The 27,072-nt window shown below is 41.2% G+C and overlaps 1 protein-coding gene across 8 annotated transcripts in view; it reads right to left on the bottom strand.

Moving 5' to 3' along the window:
• Evi5 (ecotropic viral integration site 5) overlaps nt 1-27,072 on the bottom strand; it is a 164,136-nt gene that overhangs the window by 15,806 nt on the left and 121,258 nt on the right. For all 8 annotated transcript variants that reach the window (XM_038339184.1, XM_038339171.1, XM_038339178.1 and 5 more), the window contains one exon: nt 10,780-10,875. In XM_038339184.1, the coding sequence (XP_038195112.1) occupies nt 10,780-10,875 (96 nt within the window). The remainder of the gene's footprint in view (nt 1-10,779; nt 10,876-27,072) is intronic.

Here is a 27,072-nt window from a genome sequence, read left to right as displayed (position 1 = left end):
CTCCCAAGGTCCAGTTGAAGAGCAGAAGGAGGGAGAAGATGAGCAAGAAAGTCAGGACCACGAGGGGTTGATCTACCCACTGAGACAATGTGCCTGAGCTAATGGGAGCTCACCAAATCCAGCTGGACTGGGACTGAGCGAGTATGGGATCAAACTGGACCCTCTGAATGTGGCTGACAATTGGGGCAGACTGAGGAGCCAATGATAATGGCACTGGGATTTGTCTCTACTGCATGGACTGGCTTTTTGTCATCCTAGTCTATTTGGATGCACACCTTTCTAAGCCTGGATGGAGGGGGGGAGGACCTTGGACTTCCCACAGGGCAGGGTACCCAACCCTCTCTCAGGACTGGAGAAGGAGGGGAGAGGGTGTATGGGGGAGAGGGAGGGAAGTAGGAGAAGGGGAGGAAGTGGAAATTTTGATCGGTATTATTTATAAAGTAATAAAAAATTTAAAAAATAATCTAGAAAGTCAGGTACTGGACAAATTCAACAGAAGACAGCCTAAAAACCATTCTAGAGATAAAGTTGCTCTACTTTAACAAATATGCTTAAAAACACATTTAAAAACCAGAAATCATATATCTGATAATAGTAGTCTATTTAAAACATATAAAACACTGAAAACCCAATTTTGAAAAAAAAAAAACCAAAGAAACAAAAACAACCATCCCCCCCCCCCAACAAACAAAAAATAACAAACCAAAAACAAAAAAGGGGTTCATTTAGGGAAACAGACATTTCCCTAAAGATATAAATGGTCAACTGAGCTTTTTAAAGATGGTCCACTTCTGTAAGTTATGCAAGGAATGTCAACAAGAACCACCATGAATCTCACCACCTGAGAGACCAAGGGAGATTGTGAGTTAAGGCCTGTAGTCTTCATAGTTGGCAGGATGGCCTCACCACAAAGACAGACCAGGTGTTAGCCAGAGATCAGAAGCCTCACAGGCATCCTGCCGGGCGGCAACTGCCACAGCAGCTTTGGAAGACAGCATGGCATTGCCTCAGCTGGGGAATGTGGAACTGACTTATGTATGACCCAACAAATCTATTAAGTATATACTCAAATGTAAAGGCTCATAAGAAGTCTGCATGTGAATATTTACAGTAGCACTATTCATGAAAGTCAGAATGGGAATAAGCCAATGTTTATCAACTAGTTAATGAATAAGTGTGGCATATTCATAGTTTTGGATATTAGAGAATACAAAAGAAGGAAACAGAGACACCTAGTATGATATGAATAACTCCTGGAAACATTACGCTAAGTGGAAGAAGCTAGTTACATAAGGCCAAATATTACATGTTTCTATTTATATTACATGTCCAGGATCAAGGAACCTCTTAGAGACAGAGAGGGGATCAGTGACTGCCCGAGGGGAGGGAAAGCGTTCTGGAGGTACAGCAATGACTGATGATGATGGCAGGGCTTCTTTCTAGCGTGCCAAAAGAATCCCGAACTCACTATAAACCTTACATGGGTAAACCTGAGCACACACGACCACCTTGATAAAATGATTACTTATACAAAACCGGGTAGTCATTCTGTATGTATGATCCAAACAGTTACTGACAGGTTGAAAATAAGTCACTCTACTTGGAAAGTAACTTACAGCTGATAAAAATCACCAACAATGTAAACCTTCTCCATGCAGTTCTGCCCTCCATAAAAAAAACAAAACAATGGCTAGCTAGCTCCTTCAGCTTCACCTTAAAAAGAAAGGAAATGCCACAATAAAAGCTTCATTATTTATTCCTAATACCTCAGCCTAAACCATTAAGTATAAAGTATTTTATTATTATAAAATAACCTCACGAATGACTTGTAGTGCTCACTTCCTCGGGAGCTGTAAGACATCACCATCCTCCCCCTCCTCCCAGCTAGGTCAGCTTGGGCTCCTCTCCACCGAGACTCCGGCTGCTCAGTGAAGATTGGGCACTTACAAACCACATGACCTCATGAGCGCTATCTTATCACAGCACAGGTTCCTCACACTGACCACAACTTAAATCAGACAGGCAGCAGGGCAACATCAAGTCTGTGATGCGGACACTGGTAGACATTTCCAGCTGTTCTGCTCGTGGGGAGAGAAAATCTGATTATCTCACGTCCAACTGCATCTGTGAGATACTGTCCATGAAAAGCACATGATTTACTGCCTTAGAGACCTCAGCCACAGCTGAAAACTCTGTGCTTAGTAAATCTGAGAGCTAGCAGTTCTGCTTTTATCAAAGCTCCTTTAACCGATACTTACTAAATATTTCTAATTTGAAAAAAAAAGCTAGCACTGTGTACTTATTTTTTAAAAGTAATAAATAAAAATTAAGTTACTTGTTGAGCATGGAAGTATATACCTTTAATCTTAGTACTAGAAGGACAAAGGCAGGCAGATCCCCATAAACTCAAAATCTAAAAGAAAACAAAATTTTAAAATGACTAACCATAATCCAAAATCAAAGTTCAAGAAACCAGCCCTCTTAATCTAAGAATATGCAGCACGAAAAGTAAGTGTCAAAATAAAAATACATAAACACTGAAAAAAATTAAGATGGGGGCTGGAGAGAAGGCTCAGTGGTTAAGAGCACTGGCTGCTCTTCCAGAGGACCTGGGTTTAATCCCCAGCACCCACATGGCAGCTCACAACTGTTTGCAACTCCAGTTCCAGGGAATCCAACAAACAGAAATATATGAAGGCAAGATATTAATGAACATAAATAAAAATAAACACTGAATTTTTTTTGAAAAAGAAAAGTGTCAAGTGCTAGGTTATTGGATAATAGCAACAGAACAGCATCTCAATCAAATTTAGAACAAACTGACTCTGAGACTCTGAAACTCACACTATAGACCAAGATCTCAAAAGGAATAAAATTCAAAACTCTTTCAAATCATAACCAAGGAAGTAGGCTGCATCTGCGGATCTCCTTTTGTTTACGGAGGCTTTGCTTGGGCTGGGGATGGAGCTCAGGGCTGGACAGGGCCTAGAACATGCAAGGCCCTGGTGGCCAATTCCAGCTCAGGGGGCGGGGAGATGAAACAGAGAGAAAGAAATGTCTGTCTTTACCCAATCACTTTCTACAAAAGTTCTTTTCATTCCATGTTAAAACCACATGAGCAGTGAGGTCCCTCTCCTGGCTTCAGGAGCTTCACTCTTTGATTTCCCCCACCTTCGTGCTCCTTCCTGGTCTCTTTTGGGAGCTTCTGCCTTAAATTATTTTCACATATATGCCCCTCTATTTGAAATATCCTCTGCTCCCCTTTCTCTGGCTATATTCTACTTTTCTTTAATATATAGCATAGGCAGCCCCAGATTGGAGGGGTATGTGTGTACGTGTGTGTGTGTGTGTGTGAGAGAGAGAGAGAGACAGAAAGAGAGACAAAGAGAGAGACAGAGAGAGAGAGGCAGGCAGGCAGACAGAGCACACACTATGTATGCAAAAAGGCCAGTGTGTGTATGTGTGTGTGTGTGTGAGAAAGAGAGAGAGAGAGAGATGAGAAAGGCACGGAGAGAGAGACAGAGCACAGACCATGTGTGCAGAGGCCAGAGAAGGATGCCGGCTGTCTTACTTTACCTTCCTCTACCTTATTCCTTTAAGAGAGGATTTCTTACTGAACCCGGAGGTTAGCTAGAGGTCACCAAGCAACAGCAATACACCTGTCTTCACCCCCTCACAATCATAACCACAGCTGTTTTCTCACTTGGGTGCTGGGATCTAAACTCAGGTCCTCCGGCTTCTGGAGTGGGGTGCCCCCAAACTCCAAGAGGCTACACTTCCATGGGATTCTACAACACTGCCACACTGCCTTCCTTTCCTACCAGTTCCAAGTGCCTATACCACGACTTTCATATACTTACTTAGTCCAGTCTCATGCTGAGACAATATCTAAGTCGTGCTTGGGAACTAAAGTTGTTCAAATGTTCACTTACAGGGTGGACATAGAGGATGAGCTGGCATTTTAAGGTCGCAGGATCGGTTTCAACGATGGGCCTAGAGTCCAGGCCTCCACATGTCTAAAGATGAGTTTTCCAATCATCTCTAGCACGATGGAGAACAAAGCCATGCAAAATCTGCAACCAAAACTACACTAAAATACCCCCGACGTCGACAACAACAAAATAGATATCTAATATATATTGAGCACAAAACAAAACTGATGTTAAGAATCAAATATGCTGCACGGGAACCAAGTTAACGTCATTCTCTCTGACTCAGGGATCTCCTGGAAGCACTGGTACAACAGTGAAAGGAAAAAGGCAGAAGTTAAACAAAGAGTAGGAATAATCAGCTTTTAAATGGAAGACATCACTTAAAAATGAGCATGAAGCACAGAACTGGAGCCCCTCAAAGAGGCAGGAGATGGCTACCCTGTGGGTTATTTTTACTACTCCTTACCAAGCTGAATGAAGCCCTAAGTGCATCCTGTGAGTGTCACTCAATGCTGGTGCCATAATCATGGAAATGCACATGGAAATGAGACGCTTCCAGACGTCTGGGTTTCACTGTCCTAATCAAGGCAGCCTGTGTAGAATTAATAGTATTCCCTGAATGTGGCAAACTATGCTATTTTTTGAGGTACAGAATGAACAGAAAGATAATACAGCCCTGTACATGGGGAAAAAAATAAAACTACGTAGCAGAAGCTTGGGCTCTTCAGAGAACACAGTCAGCAGGTACGTGTGAGCTGTGGAGACTGCTCCCATCCACTCCTGCTTCTGAAAACAGCAGCGGCCTTGGTCTAGAAGACACTTATCTCTAAGATTTTAGGGTACGCCACCAAAACCTGAGGAGCAGGCAAGGTCAAGGGAATAATTTCCTGGTTTCGGATGAGATGAAAATCCAAACTTCGCAGAAGAAGGGAAGGAATACAAGGTGAAACTACATTTCTACTCTCGGGACATAATGTGCCCCGAGAGAAGTGGCTCATTTTCATTGAAACAGGAACTTTCTGTATGCTAATAACGTTTACAGTCACACGTACCATCAGGGCTGTGGGAGTGGGGTGCTATAGATGAAGCCTTTTGCAGGGACATGAATTTGGTTTCATATCAACAACTGTGTAATTATAAGTAAGTTCCTTAAGTCTTTGACCCTAATTTCTTTACATATCTAGTGAAACTCTACATAAATTTTAAAAACATTTCAGACCTAAAAATACACGACTCTTAAATCTTGGCTGTAAAAGCTGCCATAGTGTGGGTCCGGTGCTAGACTGAGGGTGGAGGTGCCATGGTGCTTACTGAGCACCCATGATGACACACACACACACACACACACCTCTCTCTCTCTCTCTCTCTCTCTCTCTCTCTCTCTCTCTCTCTCTCAGAGGAGGAGGGAGAGGAGAACCAGAAGAGTGAGAGATGGAGAAAGCATATTCAAGCAACTAAGAAGGTCATTGTGGCAGTGTCCCTAATGGCATCCTAAATGTGATACCCTGGCATCCCTGGGCCACAAGATGAGGGATTCTGTCCCACCACACAGTTGCCATGACGTGCTGCCTCAAAAAGGTCCCCAAGAACAGAACCGACCAATTACTGACTGGTACCTACATTAACTGATGAGTTAAAATAATACACTGTTCTGTCTTTATAAGTTCATTACTCTTCGGCATTTCATTAGGGATGGAACGCTAACTAACCTAAGTATTTTAGCATGTAGTACAGTGGCAGAATGTTTACTGCTAGACACGAGATCTGGGTTTGATTCCCAGGTTCAAATAAGTAAGAATGCAAAAACAAGCATTTTATGTACCGATGTTGTTCTAAATAAAATTATACATGATAATTAAACTTAGTTTTAAAAACATAAATAGAAGTTCTAAGATTTATAAACCACACAAAACATTTAAGAATCTTAAGACAATTTTCAGAGGTAGAAATATGATTGATTATTTGCTCTGTTCCTGGAACCCGTCCTTGCCCCAAGGCTGGTATGAGCTTCTATGCTGAGCCAATGAAAGCAAGGCTAATTTTAAGGGTATACTTCTTTGTAGTTAGAAGCTGCTGCTCTGGAAAACTAATCTTTTCCAATGGTTAAAAACAAATGACAACTTATAACTTACATATTAACTTAAATTCAATCATCACCAGCCATCAGAACAAACAGGAAGACTGTTTATTAGAGAGTCCGTATTTTTGTCTCTAGAGCTACACTGATGTGGTCCGTGCAGTTTGCGGGTGAGGACGTCAGTTCTATTCTTGGCTACTTCTTCATAAACAAGGAAACATTCTTGGAGCCCTGCTGTATCTAAAAGGAAATGAAGACGCTCAGAAACAAGCGTGGAGAACAGGCATGCAGCTAAAAGTGTGGCGGCCAGTAAGAAGACTCAGTGGTGAAGGAACTTGCCACACGAGCCAGATCACCTGATTTGATTCCCCAGGACCTGTGTAAAGGTAGATGCAGAGAATCAAGCGGTACAGTCTACTCAAGTATTTATGGGGCTGGTTTATGTGTTGCTTTTCTGCTTTCTGAGGCACAGCCTTATTTAGCTCAGACTGGCCTCAAACTACCTGTCTGCTGATGATTTTGAACTCATAATCCTCTTGTCTCCATATCTAAGTGCTGGGATTAAAGGTGTGCACAGTCATATCAGGCTAAATATTTTGGTTCTAAAGATTACTGTCCAAATCAGTCTTTTGTGGCAGGATCTTTCTGTAGTTCTGAATGGTCCTAAACTCACTCTGTAGCCTAGAGATCCTCATATTGTTGGGATTACAGGCATATGTCATCATGCTCAGCTACCAGTCTTTAAAATGTTTTTATATTGAAAATATTCAAATTCAAATGGCTTTAATATTCACTTAAAATATACATTTTAAAAATTTATTTATTCACACATCCTTGTATTTGTTCATGTGCATACAATACAAATGCCCTTGAAGCCAGGGAGGATGTCAAGACTCCTGGAGCTGGCACAGAAGGTGGTGAGCCATCCAGGTGGGTGCTGGGAATCCCTGCTCACTAAAGAGCAGCAAGTGCTCTCAACAATTAAGTCACTTCTCCAGCCTCTTACTAGTAATTTTTTTAGAAAACGAATACAAGAAAATGGAACTATCGGAAAATGAAAAAAAAATGTAAAAGAACAAAGAGGTACATTGTCATCTGATTATTAGTTTTTAGTTTTAAAAATTCTACTTTAATAACAAAGTGAACATACCAATTAAAATTATATTAAGCATTTTTAGGGCATTAAGAATACTTTTTGGTCATATTTAACCACATCTTTGGCTCAGGTGTACATAAACGTAAGAATTTAAAAATGAGTATTTACCACATATTTTCTAGGTAGATGTCAGCAAAGCTTTGTTCATGGGTTTCCTTTTGTCACTCAAACCTCTCACCGCCTACTTAGTTTGTAGAGACAATAACAGATTCCTGTGACATGTGATGCTCCACCTTAAAGAAAAAAGCTGCCTCTCTGGACATCTACAAAGATGTTCTAGGGAGGATATCAGTGCTCACGTGCTAATGGCCACTCCTAAGGATTCAGATAATAGAGCTAATGTCTGTCTGTATAAATACATTGCATAGAGAAAGCAAGCTGATCTAGATTTGATTGTGGTTCAACCATCTGCTTCTTGTATACTGCTTGGGAAAATACTCAACCATTGTTCAGTCTCAGTGTGCAATCCATGCAGCTGAGAACGATACCACAGGATAACACATTGGGAAGCGATCGTCCAAGGTCAGCGACAGAAAAATGAATCTTCTGACACGGTGAGTGCTCACCAGATATAAACCACCACTGTTTTATAGACCACCGATGTATCCAGACACTTATTAAGAGCAATCTGCTTCACTGAGCTGACTAAGGAAGGGGTCACAGCTATGACATGTACGTGCCATATCTGCAGAAGAAGACAGGTGTTGCCAAGTCTCAGTAAGAGCCAGCATCAGGGCCGGGCGGTGGTGGCGCACGCCTTTAATCCCAGCACTCGGGAGGCAGAGGCAGGCGGATCTCTGAGTTCGAGGCCAGCCTGGTCTACGAGAGCTAGTTCCAGGAAAGGCTCTAGAAACTACAGGGAAACCCTGTCTCGAAAAACCAAAAAAAAAAAAAAAAAAAAAGAGCCAGCATCAGCTAACAAAGTGACTGCTAACAGTCACACGATCAACTATAACACTAATATTTAAGTGGAAATTTTCATATTGAAAGTCAGATTTAGCAAGTTCTAGGATACAAATGAACCACAGTCAGACTGACTTTGGCTACCTTCTTTAAACTATGAAGGGGCACAGTATTTAATCCCCTTAGAGAGAAACCAGAACTGGACAATGGTAATTACACTAGCAATTTTTTTAAAAGGTTTATCTACATATCGTTTGTGTGTAAATATGTGAGCCTATGGTGAATTTATGTACAACATGTATGTGTGAGTGCCCAAGGAGGCCACAGGGCATGGGATGTCTGCTGCAGCCGTGTGAGGCATGTGCTGGGAACGGAACCCCGACCACTACGCACTGTTAACCACCGAGTCTTTGCAGTAGCTATTTTGGTGGTAAGTGTGCACATGTGTCCGTCCGTGTGGGAATGTGCACGCGCAGGTGCTCAGGACGCCAGGAGAGGACACGGACCCATTGGAGAATTACAAGCGGTTGTGCTCTGAAACTCGGGTTCTCTGCAAAGACTCTTAGTCACCAAGCCATCTCAGCCCGTCAGGCAGTCAGTCAATTTCAACCAGTATCTTGGTTTAAATTTCCACTTGTTGTTTAGCCTCTTTTGATAAACTAAAACAGGCAAACAAACTAAAGTCTACTTGGGAAACACAAAGGAAAAGCATCTCCAAGTGATGACCTGAAGGTCCATATCCCTTCCTCCCTTCTACTTGGTCTACTCTGATGACTCAGCCACTGTAACCCTCAGTCAGATTCTGACTCCACTGAGCCCCCACCACGTTCTCAGCCTGCGTCTGTCGTCCTAGGTCCACTGCAGACCTTCCATGGCCATAACCTTCTAGCAGAGGCCTCCCTGTCGTCCCCCATAACCAAGACAGGGTCTCACAGAGATCAGCCTGCCTCTGAAAAGAAGTGTACATCACTGTGCCAGGCTTACCACGACCTTCTTAAAACCAGGATTTTGGCTCTTCTGAACTGAATCTCATCACAAATTTATAATCCTTAATTTGAATCTAGCTTTTTAACAGACCACTATGCTCTGAAAATTAGTTTTCTCTTCAAGTTTATACAAGAAACTGCTTTCAAAGTCATTAATACACAAACACACACACACACACTCTTCTCTCTCACACACGCACACACTCACATGTGCACACTCACACACACACTCACATGCTCTCTCTCTCTCTCTCTCTCTCTCTCTCTCTCACACACACACACACACACACACACACCCACCCCTCTACCTTGCACATGCATACATAGTTACTGGAGCACACCAATAATTCCAATGCTAGAGGCTGAAGCAAGAGATTGGAAGTTTGAAATCAATCTAGATAACAATACAAGCTCCTGCTCTGCAGATTGATCAACGCATTAAAGCTAAACCTCAGGTGAGTACTTTTCTTTCTTGATGAGAAAACTTTTTTTTTTTATTTTTAGTCCAATGTGACAGGCAAAATTAATTCCTGTTGATTGATTTTTAGGCTAGTTTTAGAAATAGAATCAATTTATATATAATTTTCTTAATCCAACAATATTAGTTTTCTTACACTTTATGGGAAATTGCTTTATTTCAGTCAGAATTTCTTAAAAACAAACTCTGGGCACAAGGAGAAGTTCCCAGAGGGAGGATTTGCAGAACACCCATAGTGACAGAGATAAAACAAGTTGTTTGTTAAAAGTTTACTAGTAGTTCAAGGCATATATAAGATCCTGATCACCCTCCAATGCTACCAGTGATAAAATCCTAACGCTGACAGGATTTATCCCTGATGTGCCCAGTTCTTAGCTGTCTCCTCTTCGCTGGGATGGATATTCACTCTAAGACCTGCAGGAAGTTATTTCCAAACACTCAGCCTCAACCGAAGGGTGCAAGGCCAGGAGAGGATGATGTCCACACTTGTTCCTTTGAGGTTTAGATTCATCTCGTGGTCAAGGAGTTTTCTTTTTTCATTTTTAAAAGCAAATCAAGTTTATGCTATCCTTTCAAATCTCATTATGGTGAATAAATATTATTTTACAAATATTCAAAACAAGAAACACAGTTTTATCTGTATTGCCGAATACATAGCATGAGAAAATAGTAAAGACCAGGAAATCGACCTAAGCTGCACTAACAAAAAGATCTTCTCCAGTCACAACAGATTAGGTTAAATAATAAATTAGTTTAAGAGCTAGTCAAATTTTGAGAAATTTCATTGGCTGGATGTTAGAGATTCTAGGTGCCAGTTTAAAAGACTAAGAAATCTGTTGAACTGATATGAGGCAAGTATCCTTTTTTGTAATCTCAGTAAGAGCACCATGAAGGGGGAGAAGACCTTCCTCCACCCAACGGCAACACCACAAATCCAGTCAATTAGGGGTACGGAAATTTTAATATAACTGCAAAATGTTGAAGACATGGGTAACTACCAAGTATTTTCAGATCACAATTAAGAAAATAAGATACATGCCAGGAATTGATCATTTTAAGTTATTAAAGTTTAAGGCAAGTCCTTAATATTTGAACATAAAAATCTTTGCTTAAAGAGGCACTCTTCTAAGCTGCTCATAACTATGTCATATATTCAGACAGCGTCCAGGCTGAAAAGGTCAGGGCTAAGTGTTACATCAAGAGAGGAAGGAAGAAGAAATATGTGAAGACCGACACTTATCACTCACCTCATGAGTCAGCTCTGCTATCTGACCCTTCAGTTCCCGAATGCACTGGCTGGAGTCGGCCCTGCTAAGCTGCCCTTGGAGCTTGCCCTCTTCTTTCTGTTTTGCGACAACAGAAACAAAGCAAAGTCAGAATCAGCAACAATTTTCACATCACGAACTGAAATATTTTAAGCAGAACATGTCCTGGATTGTTCACAGGTCTCCGTCTTTACCTACATTTTTACTGTAATTTCTGCTAACTCTACTGGGGCCTGTGACAGAAAGGAGCTCAAGAAATGTGCTCCAGCCCTTTGTACTACATCCAAGTTAGTGATTTTATTCCTTAATTTTTTTTATTCTTTACTGATTTTTATTGAGCTTTACATTTTCTCTGCTCCCCTCCCTTAAATTCTTATTATAATTTTTAGCTGCATCTGATTTTTGATCATCCCACATTTTATACACAATAAAACTGATTGTTTACAATTTATATTTATCTGTGCATGTCTGTGTGTGAGTCTCTCTCTCTCTCTCTCTCTATATATATATATATATATATATATATATATGTATGTATGTATGTATGTATGTACAAGTGTCCGTCGCGTCCAGAAGAGGGTGTTGGATTCACTGAGCTGGAGTTACAGGTGGTTGTGATCCGCCACGTGGGTGCTGGGAACAGAACTCAGGCCCTCTGCAAGGCTGTATATGAACCAACTCTCTTTGCTCCTAAAGTCTGTTTTTAAACCTGTTTTGGTTTTATATATTTCTCATTGCACAAAATTAAAACAAATTGAAATGAACAATTTATACATAATTCAAAATTCCAAGAACAATATAGTTAAATCATTTTGCTTGCAGCCTTCAAAATGTATCCTTGTGTGCACAGACACATATAAACATTTTCATACTACAGCTACAGATTCATGTATCCTGGTGTGCAGACACATATAAACATTTTCATATATACAGCTAGAGATTCATGTATCCTTGTGTCCAGACACATAAGAACATTTTCATACATACAGCTAGAGATTCATGTATCCTGGTGTGCACAAACACATAAGAACATTTTCATACATACAGCTAGAGATTCGTGTATCCTGGTGTGCACAGACACATAAGAACATTTTCATACATACAGCTAGAGATTCATGTGTCCTGGTGTGCAGACACATATGAACATTTCATACATACAGCTAGAGATTCATGTGTCCTGGTGTGCACAGACACATATGAACATTTTCATACATACAGCTGGAGATTCATGTGTCCTGGTGTGCAGACACATATGAACATTTCATACATACAGCTACAGATTCATGCTTAAAATAGAAATTTAAGACATAGCTCATACTCTACGTTTACTAAACTTATTTAATATTTCAAATAGATTGTGTTATTAAGTATTTTTAAAACATAGTATTTGATTATTTATAAATGTTTAAATTAATCACTTTTTTATTCATTCCACTTTTTAAACATTTTAAAGGCACAGAAGAGGCCAGGCGGTGCTGGCACACGCCTTTAATCCCAGCACTCGGGAGGCAGAGGCAGGCGGATCTCTGTGAGTTCAACACCAGCCTGGTCTACAAGAGCTAGTGAATGCTGCACCGGACTTCAGGGTGCTCAATGGCTGTCCTTCCTCCTTGGATCCATACTAACTCTTCCTCTTCAAAGTAGGAGAGTGGAGCACAGGGGAGCATGCAGGAAGGAAGAGTGCACTGGGGAAGAGGTTGTGGGGCCAGCGCGCACTGAGATGAAGCTGATGACAGACACTGCAGAGGAGGCAATCCCAGCAGCACGGGGGATGACCTTGTAACCACTCAGTAGGTGTCTTAGCAATCCTTTGGTGTGTGGCTAATTTCCTATCCTATCATATCTACAATCTTGATTAAATGAGAAGTGAACTCCCTTGATTAAATAGGAAGATGGGGGCTGTTATAAACTTCAACACAAACAGGATGATTAGCCCAGGATAAGCTCTTACAGTATGAGGAAGACGGCAGAGCAGAGACCTCAGGTTTGGAGGCTGGAGAACGAGCAGAACAGCAGTTTATGCCCCACTCTCGTCTACGGGGTGGGGGGGGGCCTGCAATGCAGACACTACTCTGGTAAGACAGGGACCAGCCTGTTTAAAACAACGGAGTCCAAAGGTGGTTACTAGGGTTTAGCTAAGAATAAATTTCCTAGAGCAGTGGATTTTTCTGGAGGAAAGATGGTCCTGATGAAAAAGGGACATCTGAGAAGCTTTACAATAAAAAGGCAGAGGAATGGAGGCATGCCTCAGTGCAAGAGTACTTCTTCTTGCGGAGGACTGTGGTTCGATTCTCAGTACCCACATGGTGGCTTACAATCACCTGTAACTTCAGTTCCAAGGAATCTGACACCCTTTCTGATCTATGCAGGCACCATGCAAACATGTGATCTACACACATACATAAATAGACGCAAAACATACATACATACATACATACATACGATGCAAAACACTCATAAAATAAAAATAAATCTAAAACAAAATTTAAATAAAAAAAGATTTTTGTGAAAAAAGAGCCATCCAAAATACATTATGAACTCAACTCACAAACAAACCACAAAGCCTGAAGATAAACCTCAGTGGTGGTGTTGCTCGCCTGGCACAAGTGAGGTCCTAGGTTCGGTCCTCAGTACCACAAAACCAAGCACACACGTCCCTTGCACGTGTACTTACTAGACGGGAAAACAAACCTCTATTCAGTTAAGTCTAATGACAGAATGGACTGGGGCTAACATTAGCTTAAATGTGAGTTGTAACGCGAGTGACAGCTGTCAGGAAAACTGGAGTGGGGAAGAAGGCTGAGCAGCTCCAACAGGAGCCCAGAACACTTGTCGCGAGTCAGCAGCACGCCAGTCCTGCACACACACCTGTCAAAGAGCCCTGCCTGAGTATCGGGATCCAATATTCCACTTAAGGAGCTGTCACTGATCTTTTAAAAGTGGAAACAAAGAGTCAGTCAGAAATGCCCCAAATGCTATTTAATGACACATGTGTAAATTTGTCATTAAATAAACAAATCTATAAATTATTGATTTTTTAATGTCCTACAAACAGGCTTTCAGTTAAATATTACTCTAAAGCATCTTTAGTAAAGACCCTCTTTCAGTGTAAGAGCATAATATATATTCACAATATATACTGAAGAACTATAATATATTCTGAGAATTACGTATTAATTAACAACACTGTGAAAACAATTCATTCAATTACCCAATGTTTAAGTTTTTCCCAGTATGCTACGGCTTCCTACGTTCGAGCAGTGTTATATGTTTGTCTCTGATAAGCAGGTGGAAGTGTCAGCTGCACTGATAAATCTGCCAGAGACTTGCATTCTTCAGGTTTTCTTTTGGTCCAGCTGATAACAACAGATTGCCAGTTCACTGGTTTACTAAAGAAAGAGCTCAACACTCCATGAACGCGCTAAGGAGACCTTGCACACACACCTTTTGTCAGATCGCAAGGGTATAAAGTAGTATTTGTTAACAGGCACAGATGCACATCCCGTTAGCTTTGCCATGAGAACGTCTACATCAGGATTTGAGCTAAGCCTTAAATCAAAGAGTCTGTGTATGAAGCTTTAACAAAAGAGTCAACAAGTCACATTGCTAATAATATGAGTGCTTAGGTGTCCAGGAGCAAAAAATAATAAAGCTTACTTTGAAATGCATCAAAAAAAATAAGAAGGCTAGAATGATGGATAAATGAAGATCTGGTAAAGCAACAGAGAAATTAAGTAAACAAAATATTAACAGGATGGAGACAGTGACTTACGTGTGCTAATTACACAATGCCTTCACTGTCCGTCCATGTTAATAACACTTGGAGGACAGAAATCACTCTAGCGCAGAACAATTCACTCCCCTTTTCTCCACACCACTTGCTAAAAAAGCACACATGGTTCACACTATATCTCATTTACATTGGTGAAAAAAATACCTATCCTCCAAAGGTTTGCTGACTTTGCATTAAAATCCACCTTTTGTGCTAAGTACGGTGGCCCACAGCTATAATCCCAGCACTTGGCGGCTGGAAGCAAGGGCATCCTTAGAGTAAGAGCAGCCGGGGTTGAACAGACCCTGCCACAGGGGTGGGGGCTTAATACAGCTTGGTGACACGGTGCGTGGTGAATGTGCACGGGGGGGAGGATGAGATAGATTCCCCAGCACATACACGCAAAATAAATACAAATCTGCATCTTGTTGCAGTAATGAATGGACTTTTATTATATTTCCCTGGGAATTTAAAATGAAAATCAGTAAGATTAAGTTATCCCTTTTCTAAACTGTTTGTTTAGAGAAGTGTTTTATAGTTCAGTTTTTGAAATTTTTGCATATGTATAATGAGAAGTCTTTGAAACAAACCCCAATCCACAACATAAAATGTATTTTTACAACCCTTATACTTTGGTTTATTTCTGTAGAACAGGCGACCGAGCTTGTGCCTCACATGTCAGAGAGGTGGCCTAGCATTAACCTCCTCCTCAGTCACTCATTTTCATTTTGAGACAGGATTTGCTAAGTGATGTGGACTAGACCTGGCTTACTCTGTGGCTCAGGCCTGCAGCTGGTCATCTCCGGCCTCAGTCTCCTCCGAGCTGTGGCTACAGAGTGCACCACCACACCACACTCATGTACACGCTATAACCTCATTGGTCACATATGCAGGAGTACACAGCACATCTCACTCATGTACACGCTAACCTCATTGGTCACATATGCAGGAGTACACAGCACACCTCACTCGTGTACACACTATAAACTTATTATTCACATATGCAGAAAATACTTTTCAATCAAATTACATTTGATTGAGACCTGTCAAGAGGTCTTATGTGGAATTTTCCATTTGCTGCACTGTGTCATCTTCCAAAAAGTTTTAGATTTTCAGATTAGAGACATCCAACCTGTATCACATGCCCAGAACAAGACACAGTATAAAACCTCACCAAAAGTTTTAAAAGTCACACTATTTGAGCAACCACTGAACCAATCTCTGCCAACCAGTGTGAAGGTGTCTGCTAGACTCATCAGCCTAGCTACAAGGCCAGGATGTGATGAGGCCAATCACGCTCACTGCACTCCAAGCTATCACAGAGATGAAGGTGACAGCCTGCTCTGAAACTAGCTTCTGGGGGCTGGGTGTGCAGCACTAGCTCAAGCTTCAGAACTGTGTTTTAAGAAAAAGCAACAAACTCTACACAGTAAGTTTTATTTTCTTAATTTATATAGTTTAGTCATCATCCAGGTTGGGTATTCCTAATTTAAAACCCCAAATGCTCCAAAATTGGCCCCTTTGAACGCTGCCATGATGCTACAGGTGGGAATGCCCCGTGTCGATGCAGTAACTGTGGATGACGGACACTCATTTGTCCATGGACCCAAAGCTCATCTAGAAAAACAAAGAAGGCAGAGCCTACAGAACCATGGTAAACAGCAACTGGGATCCATAATCAAAGATCCCTGAAGTGATGTGGGATTTTCCTCTGTATGCTGGGAATACCATTGGTTAATAAAGAAACTGCCTTGGACCTACAGCAGGGTAGAACAAAGCTACACGAGGAAAACTACTGAATGCTGGGAGAAGGCGGAGCTTAGAGACGCCATGGAGCTGCCGGAGGGGAAAGAAGCCAGCTGCCAGCTAGAACCTTGCCAGATCCACAGCCACGTGGCGATACACAGATTAATAGAGATGGCTTAAATTAGGATGTAAGAGTTAGCCAATAAGAAACTAGAGCTACTAGGCCAAGCAGTGATGTAATTAATACAGTTTCCGAGTGACTATTTCGGGAGTCTGGGTGGCCGAGGATGAACGGGCGGCCTCCCACAACACCTGAAGTAGACTCTACTTCTAGACCAGGAGTAGTAAGGGGAATAAATCTCTATTACTTAAGCCAATTTAGGTTGGATTTTCCTTTAGCTACAATAAAAAATATACACTCTAAATAAATATTCTCAAATTACTGTGAGTAACTGAATGCTCTCTTCCAATTCTGCTGCCAGCTTCATGTCACATTGTTCCATATTGGTCTTAGCTGGTCGATTCCTCTCTCCAAGAGGTTAGATCACTTGTGAACTCAAATCTCTTTCATACTTAACTCAGCTTTTGACAGGGTTTCTCTGTGTAGTACTGACTGGTCTAGAAATTGCTCTGTAGACCAGGCTGGCCTCAAATTCACACAGACCCACCTGTCTCTGCCTCCTGAGTTCTGGGATTAAACGTGTGATCCACCCCGCCCAGTTTAGAAAATATTATTTAAGTTTGATGATATATGAAGAACTAAAAAAATTGTTTATGATCTAAGAAAACTCCACACATATGAATCCTGTGACTAAAAATTAAGAAATACTCTAAAAAATGAAGAAAAATCAAATATTAGATAAAGTAATTCTCTGGACATACAAAAGCGTGTTTGTGTGTACGACAGGAAATAAAGGAGACTGTCGGACAGTACAGCACACCGACATGTCCCAGGTGGTTACTGCTCTCAGGGGTGATACAGCTCATTCAGAGGAAGCACCGGGAAGACACAGACTACGCCAATGATCTATCATTCTCTGGCGGCTTATTAGAAAAAAATCAGCAGATGCTGGTTCCCTAGAGGTGAGAAAACACACATGCAGTTATGTGTCAGGTCAGGCAGAGAGGGAACCTTTACTCAGAAACAGCTTCACCTGTGCCTGTTGTACGCCAACACACCACCAAGATTAAAAACCAAATGTGTGCATCGAGCCATGCTGAAAAGAATGTTTTAAGGTAATATGAGTTTGCACATCAACTAAGAGACAGCATCGAGCTGCTTCGACAGTGGCTGGAAAAAGTGAGTTTAGTGCTTTTAGACATAGCTAAACTCCTGGGAACGCGGGAGAAAGAAAAGACAGGCCTCAGACTTGTTCACGTCTAAAAAGTTAGCCAGACTGATTTTTCATGGGGTATACCTAAAAGGCCATTCTTGTTTGTTTCTTTATCTGTTTCAAAGTTGGTTAAAACTTACCCTATCTTGCCACAGGAAGGGCACTTCCTTAGACAGGAAAATAGCTGATTTTAAAAAGCCAAGTTTCAATCTACAGGTTTTAAAATATTCTACACAATCAGATTGACAAGTTTTGTGTTTGAGATTCTGACCCGTTAGAGCTCATAGCTGACCCACTAGATCCAACAGCCCAGGTACTGAGACCGGGAGGCACCTCGTCTCTCACATCTGCCTGAATTTCCCCCTTTTTCAAACCAACAGAAGAGCTGAGACAACCACACAGTATCTGTGTGTCCTCCAGCCATCGCAATGAACGCTGTCCCAGCTGTTTTCCTCTTTCCCTACCTATATAGTTAGGCACACAGACTGTTGTCACCCACTGGACATAAGGAGTAGATATCACGACATTTACTATTACATACTTGATAATGCACTGTCTGAGGATAAGGAACTGTTCGATATAACTTGGCCTACAAACATTACAAATGTCTAAGTTAACAGTAATTCCATAAACCATCAAACCTGTTCCTATTCAACTCCCTGAAAGGACTGAAAAATGCCTCGTTACCGTCTAGAGTCAAACCCAAGTTTGTGATTACAGCAGGCATTTTACTACTTTTAGCCTTGTTTTATCTACAATAATCCCTCTACATATTTAATAACTTTAAAAAGGTCAAAATGCAAACCTGTGCATTGTTCAGTCAACAACACTCTGAACTCTTTAATAAAACTCCAAATAAAATACTGTTTTAAAATCATCTTTCAACACAAAGAGAAACCATAGTAAACCAAATATAATGTCTATTACATGGCAGGTACTCAAAAAAAAAAAAAAAAGATTGGTACCTGGGCATGGAAGCAAATAGATATAATCTCAGCATTCAAAAGACTGGGTATAGGCATTCAGAATTAAATTGAACAAAATTCTAACTTATGTACCTATGGGCTTTTGTTTTGTTTTTGAGACAGGGTCTTATTATATTATATAGCCCTGGCTATTTTAGAACTTGCTTATGCAGAACAGACTGGACCTCAGATTCACAAAGATCTGCCTGCCTCTGCTTTCTAAGTGCTGGGATTAAAGATATGATCACCATGCTGGACAACAGCTAGTTCTTAAAAAGAAGATAATTCAAATACTGATAAGGGCCTATAGAATATAATATACAGTCCTGAGACAGCAATGGGTATAGGTGTTTGCTGCCAAGCTGAAGACTGATTTCAACCCCAGGAACCCATAAGGAGTAGACAAGGGGTCCTCTGACCTACACATATCAGCACACTCGGGCACACACTTACACACAGAACATAGGTAACTGGGGAGGGAGCAGGCTACTTTACAAAGATGACGGGGAATCTCTGAGTCAGTGGGAGACTCCAGGTTGAAATGTAAACGACGAGACGGAGTCAGCAATGAAAACGTCATGCAGCAAAGAACTGAAAATATAAGAAGCAGCAAGAGCGACAGCCTTTATACGAACACAGGAACAACGACGCACAGTGGTGTGTGCCTTTAACACAGAGAGGAACAAGGCAGGCCCTGCTGGACCCAACTTGTGAAGGTAAATGTGGTAAAAATGTGCCAGAGAAGCAGGCAGAAACCAAACAACCCAGGCTCTCAGATAAGAGAGTGTGGCAGTTTCCTTTGCTGCTTGCTTTTCCTTTCATTTGGAGGTTATAATTCTTGTTTTCTTTCTGGCAATTATTATCTTAAAGTAACTTAAACACACGGCTATTTAAAAGTTACAGCAATTGGATAACTCATAGACAGAGATATCCTAGGCTTGTATCATCAAGCCTTCCATTTTCCTAAGAGGCAATACTGCAACATTTTTAATGAGGTCCAGTATAAACACTTCAAATTAATTTTAAGGCAAATATACTGCCTTTTTAAAATGAACAGTCATATGCTAATTTATTTAAACATGTATATTAATATGCACATACAAATACACCTATTTATTTTTTAAACTATGCTCATGTTCGCATATGCAAAATGTGTGCTATTACCCACAAAAGCCAGAAGAGGGCGCTAGACCTCCTGGCGCTTTAGTTACAGGTATGCAGAACTGCCCACAGGAACCAAACTCCAGGGCTTTGGAAGAGCAGGAAGTGTTTTTTGCTGAGCCATTTCTCCAGTCCCCAAGTGTGTATATTTTAAAACATATCATGTATGTATGTGATATTTAACAAACATGTTCACAATACACATTTATAACATACTTATAACACGCTAAATGGTTAATTAACTGTCTCAATTTTGTTTTTTTTTTTTTCATTTAGTATGTCTTTTACTATTTATTCTTCTTAAAAGATGTGGAAGATTCCGGAGAATACTGAAGTCTAACCATTCTAGTGAAAGGTAAGATTACCAATTGTTAAAAACATGGTAACGTGATTCAAACTCTAACACTAAAACACATACACAAACAAATACACACCATAAAAACAAAATAAAAACACTGTGTTAAAACTAATTTTGTATCTATGCAGCTATCTTAAGAATTCACAAAAAGGGCTGGAGAGATGGCTCAGAGGTTGGGAAGACTGGTTGCTCTTCTAGAAGACCCAGGTTCAGTTCCCAGCAACTACATGGTGACTCACAACCACCTGTAATGAGATCTGGTGCCCTCTTCTGGTGTGCAGGCAGAACTTTGCATAAATAAGAAAGAAAGAAGAGAGAGAGAGAGAGAGAGAGAGAGAGAGAGAGAGAGAGAGAGAGAGAGAGAGAGAGAGAGAGAGAGAGAGAGAGAAAGTTAGTTCACACAAAGCAAGCAAAAGGCCTGCAGACGGCTCAGTGAGAGCCTGGGCCGAGCATGGTGGAGGAAGAGCTGACTCTACAGAGTTATCCCTGCTCTCCATGTGCATGCTGTGGTGTGCACACACCCACACTCACACCTGCCCATGCACAGTAAAAAAAAAAACAAATTTTTGAAAGAACACAAAAGAAATCTAAAATAGAAAGAAAAATATAAGCAGTGGTTAATAATAAGTTTTAAAATGTTTGGAGATTAATCATATGGGGGCAACATGCTAGAATTCAGCACTAAGACAAGGCGGGAGGATCTGAGTTCAAAACCAGCCTGGGCTACACAAGATTCTGTCTCAGAAGGAAAAGAGGGGGCGCTAGTGAGCAGCTCAGCATTGGCTGCTCTTCCCAGCTACCACAGGGCAGCTCACAGCAGTCTATAACCCCAGTTCCCAGGTACCCGACATCCTCATGTAGGCAAAGCAGCAATGCACATTAAAAACAACAACAACAACTTCAGTGTGTAACCTTCAGTGGTTTACGAGTATCATCCAGTTAATGGTTTCTAGATTACACGTATGTACTGGCTGCCCTAAGTCCCACTGGCTTTCCCCTTTTTGAGTTTTCATCAGATGTCTGATATACGATAAATTTTTCACATGAAAACAGTTATTAAAATTTTGTTTTACTTTTAGAATTTGAAATAATTATTTACTAGACCATGACATTTTAGTCCTGTTAAAAGGAAAAACACTGCTTACAAGTAGACATCACAGCCATAAAGGAAATAACAAAAACAATTAGTAATCTCCCCATGTTCTTTTCATAAAGATTTCAAAATAAATCTAAGGTTATACATAGGATGTGGGTTTTCTCTGGGAGTAGTATTACAGAAGGCTGTGGTATTAGCAGGGTCATGACTCAAGGCAGGTTACTGAGTCTCAAATGCAAGTGGAGAGCTTACATTTTACAAGTAATTTGTTACAGCTGCAGATGAAAAACTCAACCAAAGAAGAGGCTGCAGCTCACCAAGACAGGCACGCACTGCTCTCTCTGGTGAAAGCCAAACTCCTCTACAGAACACTTTGAGAGGCCATCTCTTTACTATTTTAAAGGTTAAATAACATGTTAATGGCTGTATTATGAAACTAGGTTCAACGGTCAGAGAGGCCACACAATATTGCTTACAGCACGGTTGGGATTCTTCAGCTCCATTTTGTCATTTAAGGTCTCAGGAGCTGTGACTGCACACGGAATGGCTGAGTCCAAGGTCTCAGGAGCTGTGACTGCACACGGAATGGCTGAGTCCAAGGTCTCAGGAGCTGTGACTGCACACGGAATGGCTGAGTCCAAGGTCTCAGGAGCTGTGACTGCACACGGAATGGCTGTAAGGCAGTTGGCAGGCAGCACCCTGATTAATGGACGGAGTAATACTGAAACATCAAGACTAACCACTAAACTTTAATAAGTGATTACTGATTTATAACTCAGCCTCACGAAGAATTTAATCAGAACAGTAACTGTGGTAAGTGGTAGCCTCTCCATGACTTCGTATGACTCATTTGAAACATCTAAAAACAAATCACACTGATCTGTACAACTGATGAATCCTCAAAACAGTTTCCTGTAACTTAAAGTCATAGGCACAAAGTTTGAATAGTCTTCTTAGTAACCTGAAGAAAATGAAAATACATTTAGATAACTATAAAATAAAGACATATGTTCTGAAATACGCATAGAATAAAGTTCTGAAAAGTATAGAAGGAAGAAATTAGATTCATTTTTTCCTAGCATTTTTTCAGAGACCTACAAAGAGAAATGCACAAGAGATATTTCTGACAAATGTACAAGTGAAGAGATCAGCTTTCACACACAAAAAGGTGGGGAATGTTTCTTATAAGTTGTAATTTAACTGGCAATGAATTAATTTTGTTACGGATATTTAAAACTCTACATAATTCTGAGTTCTTAAAAAGTAGGAAACCAGTCGGTCGGTGGTGGCGCATGCCTTTAATCCCAGCACTCGGGAGGCAGAGGCAGGTGGATCTCTGTGAGTTCGAGACCAGCCTGGTCTACAAGAACTAGCTCCAGGACAGGCTCCAAAGCTACAGAGAAACCCTGTCTCGAAAAACTAAAAACAAACAACAACAACAAAAAGGATGAAACCATATGATTTTTGGAACAGTCTTAGATTTAAAGACAGTTTGGGAAGACAGCTCCATACACCAGACAGTCTCTTCCCATTGGCATCTCACATTCATTAGCTAAGTTGGTTAAGATTCATGAGCCAGTGTGACACGTAACTATGAATTAAATACACGGTGTACTCAGATCTCCTTCCTGTTGTTTCTAGGCCTGCCTTTTCTTCTGTTGCCAGTCTACCAAACACTGTGTGTTTCATGGCTTTGAGCTATCCTAACAAGTGTCTGCAGAATTTGCGCACTGGAATCTGTCTGCAGCAAGAGGGCCCTGAATCATATAACCCTAATAACTAGATGCAAGCAAGAGGAAGTGTCTACACCCAGATCTCTCTGTTGTGATACAGTTACAGAATACCTGTTTCCAAATTTAAAAATGCCTGAAGTAAAAATGTCCTGAAAGACAAAGATCTTTTATTGTTTAATTAAGTTGTTCAAAATAAAAACAATAAATAAATATACTTCGAGAGTAAGATGGAACCTTAGCAAACAGAGCTAAGGCACAGCATTTGAATTATCACCTGCTCTGCAGCTGTTAGTTTATATTAGTTTAGGTGGCTGTAAAGTATAAATCAGTCACAAAGCTTTATGGAGAATTCCATGGTTCAGTAATTTCACACAATTAAAAGCATTAATATTTTTAAGGTGATAGTAAAGACCTTATCACTTCCTTTCCATCTCTGTCAAAAGTGCAGGCTGCTTTGGGCACACTGATTTAAACCTAGATCCCACATTCGCTGTCAGAACAGAATTCTGAGTGGGCGTTTCTAAGCCATCAGTAGTTGGGGTATTGCCCATCTGAGACATCCCTAGAGGTTATCTGCTGGGCAAACCAGCACAAGTGGGTAAACGCTACAAAGTACCAGGAAGAGGACCCATGCTGGATCTGAGCCACCTGTAACAAAGCCAGGCCAACTCAAGGGCTTACTTAGCACAGAGTCTCTAACGTGTTTTTTTTTTTAATAAACCAACATGTTTATTTTTTAATACCCCAAAAAAATTCAGTTCCAGGGCTAAGTATCACATGGATTTAATCCTCATCTATTTTCCTCAACATAACTGAGCGAAAACGAACTTTCCTATGCTTTGTCCACTTCTTGAAAATTAGGGACTGTCCTGTGGAGCCACGTAGAGCAGAGGTCAGGCGACATCTGGGTCAACAGAGCAGTGCAGACTCCACTAACAGGAGAAACGTTGGTTTCTGACCATTCCCACCGATATAAGACAGCACACACTTACAAGCACTATTCTGAATGAGGTTTAGTTCAAGCCTTTTATTAGGCTAAATGTTATCTGACTGATCCCTCAAATACTTGAAAACCTTTAATGACTTTCCGAATTACTCAGAGAAAAACCAAAACCTTTAGGTTCTACTTCTTTCTCATATTTCCTCTTTTCCCCATTCTCCTCCACCCGAGACTATTCACACAAGCTCCTGATTCTGCACAGCCCGTCCTTACAATTAGCAGTTAATCCAGAGACTGTTCACACAAGCTCCTGACTCTGCACAGCCCTTGTCCTTACTCATAACAGTTAACCCAGAGACTGTTCACACAAGCTCCTGACTCTGGACAGCCCCTGTCCTTACTCTTAGCAGTTAATTCTTTGCTCAAATCTGCCTGTCTTGGGTCCTCTGGAAGAGCAGCAAGTGCCCTCAAGCCCTCTGTGCCTCACTTTAAATCCTGTCTCGTGTCCCCTCTAACGAACCTCACCTGGTCACATTAGCGGAGGACCAGGAGTCATACTCTCAATCCCCCGTTTTCACCGAGGCAGACATCATCTTCTAAACTGCACACTGTATGACTCACTTGTTCTGGTCATCTCAATGTTTTCTCTACCACTAAGCTAAATGAGGAGACATTTTTGTATTCTGTTTACTAATCCAGGTAGTGTTTGAATACTGACAGACATATCATAAACACTCCATAAATCTTGGCTGAAGTGAAGTTAATACTCCACCTAAATTCATAATTTTACCTGTTTTTCACGCGTACACTTTATTTATTTATTTATTTATTCATTCATTCATTCATTTATTTATTTATTTTGGTTTTTTGAGACAGGGTTTCCCTGTAGTTTCTAGAGCCAGTCCTAGATCTAGCTCTTGTAGACCAGGCTGGCCTCGAACTCAGAGATCCGCCTGCCTTTGCCTCCCGAGTGCTGGGATTAAAGGTGTGTGAGCCACCACCGCCCGGCTACGTGTACACTTTTTAAGTGGGAACAACATTTAAAATCAAAAACGGTATTTCAAGAAATAAGCTGTTGCACTCTTTCAATAAATAAGAATGCTTTGACTATCACTTTATGATGTTAGAAATAATGAAACCAGTAACAGTTCTTCCCATCAATGAACTTCACACAGTGGGACAGAAAGCTGAAAACCACTTAACAAGTACAGGGAGTGAGACAATGTAGCGGAGCTAAGAACAGAGGAGTCAGGAGAGCAGGCGTCACAGAGAGACAAACAGGGTGACTGAGATGAGAACAGAGGGGCAGTGAAGCGGGAAGATCAGAAAGGCTGGGGCACCGTGGCTTAGTGCAGTGTGTGTGCACCTGGAGGAAGAAGATGGGAATTAGAACAGATGACCTGAGGGGAAAGGAATAGAAAAATTTCAAGTAGCGAACAATTATAATTATTGTTATTACAGGAATTATTACAGGAGACAGTCAATCTATTATGAAAAAAAATTTAAACTACTCTACCAAAATGTTACCATACTAAAGAAAAAATTGTCTTAATTGAAAAGAGCTAAGTGTTCCCTTATAAATATCAATTCACTTTAAAAATCTTCTCTATGCCTCAGTCACTTCAACTCTAAAGATGTTAGCCATTCCTGTCCTGTACGGCGGCTGTGAAGATTAAACTGGAGAGCAAACTAAGATGAGAGCAGAGCTGGACGTGCTGTGTCCAGAAGCACCAGCTGCTCATATCTGCGTTACTGGTAATGCTGGAATATTTAAAGTTGCCAGTATGGAAAGTACATTTCCAAGTACAATAATCCAGAAACAAAATGCTGAACCATGCAGAAATGAGAATGTTTAGCTCAAGGGATCCAACGCCATCCTCTGGTGTCTATTGGCACTGGCATGCACAGACAGATATTTAAATAAAAGCAAAAATATCCACCAGGGAGTGGGCTGCCTGGCATGGTGGAAAATGCCTGCAATCCCAGCCCTTAGAAGGCAAAAGAGGATCAGGACTTCAAGATCATCCTCTAGTAAATTTGAGGCCTCCAGCCAAAGTGGGAAGGGCTGAGGATGTAACAGTGGCAGAATATTCGCCTGGCATGCTGGAGGTCCAAGATCTGACCCTAATACAGATGTGGGAGGGAGAGAGGGAGAGAGGGAGGGAAAGAATGAAAAGGGAAAAAGAAGCTATAGGTAGGAAGAAGTACCAAATCCCTGTGCTATTGCACAGCACAGTTCTTGCGATAATAAAAATTACTGTGCTCTCAAAACCCAGAGGAACAAAACTGAACTTTCTCCGTGAAGAGAAAACATGCATCAGGCGCAGTGAAGCAGGCCTGTAATGCCAACAGTCAGTACCCAGCCATGGGGATTGTGTCAGGCACAGTGAAGTAGGCCTGTAATGCCAACAGTCAGAATACTGAGGCATGGGGATTGTGTCAGGCACAGTGAAGCAGGCCTGTAATGCCAACAGTCAGTACCCAGCCATGGGGATTGTGTCAGGCACAGTGAAGTAGGCCTGTAATGCCAACAGTCAGAATACTGAGGCATGGGGATTGTGTCAGGCACAGTGAAGCAGGCCTGTAATGCCAACAGTCAGTACCCAGCCATGGGGATTATGTCAGGCACAGTGAAGTAGGCCTGTAATGCCAACAGTCAGAATACTGAGGCATGGGGATTGTGTCAGGCACAGTGAAGCAGGCCTGTAATGCCAACAGTCAGAATACTGAGGCTTGGGGATGCTAGTTTTATTTACAATCTGGGGTTTTGAGACCCTATTGCAAATGAACAAATAAATGTCTGAGAAAATAGATGTGTAACCAGATTTAAACAGTACACAAAGCATAAACATATGACATATGACATAGTACTCCATAAATACAAATTTATACAAATTTGTTGGATAAGAACAAATTCAAGACTACAGTAGATGGTTTATAAGACAAAGCAGTTTAAAGCATAGTAACTCAGACTGGACACTGGGGCTGGAGAGATGGCTCAGCAGCTAAGAGCACTTTCTGTTCTACAGACTCCGCTCCACTCATTCCTAGAACTCTAATGGGGGGGGGGGGGGTCCTCAGCCTCACATAACTCCAGTGCCAGGGCATCATCAGGCATGCAGTGCACATCCACACATACAAGCAAAACGCTCATGCACAAAATCCTTACT

The sequence above is a fragment of the Arvicola amphibius genome, chromosome 1 (genome assembly GCF_903992535.2).
Source record: "Arvicola amphibius chromosome 1, mArvAmp1.2, whole genome shotgun sequence".
Lineage (NCBI taxonomy): Eukaryota > Metazoa > Chordata > Mammalia > Rodentia > Cricetidae > Arvicola > Arvicola amphibius.
Note: the sequence above shows the minus strand (reverse complement) of the source record. Positions and strands in the feature narration are given on the sequence as shown.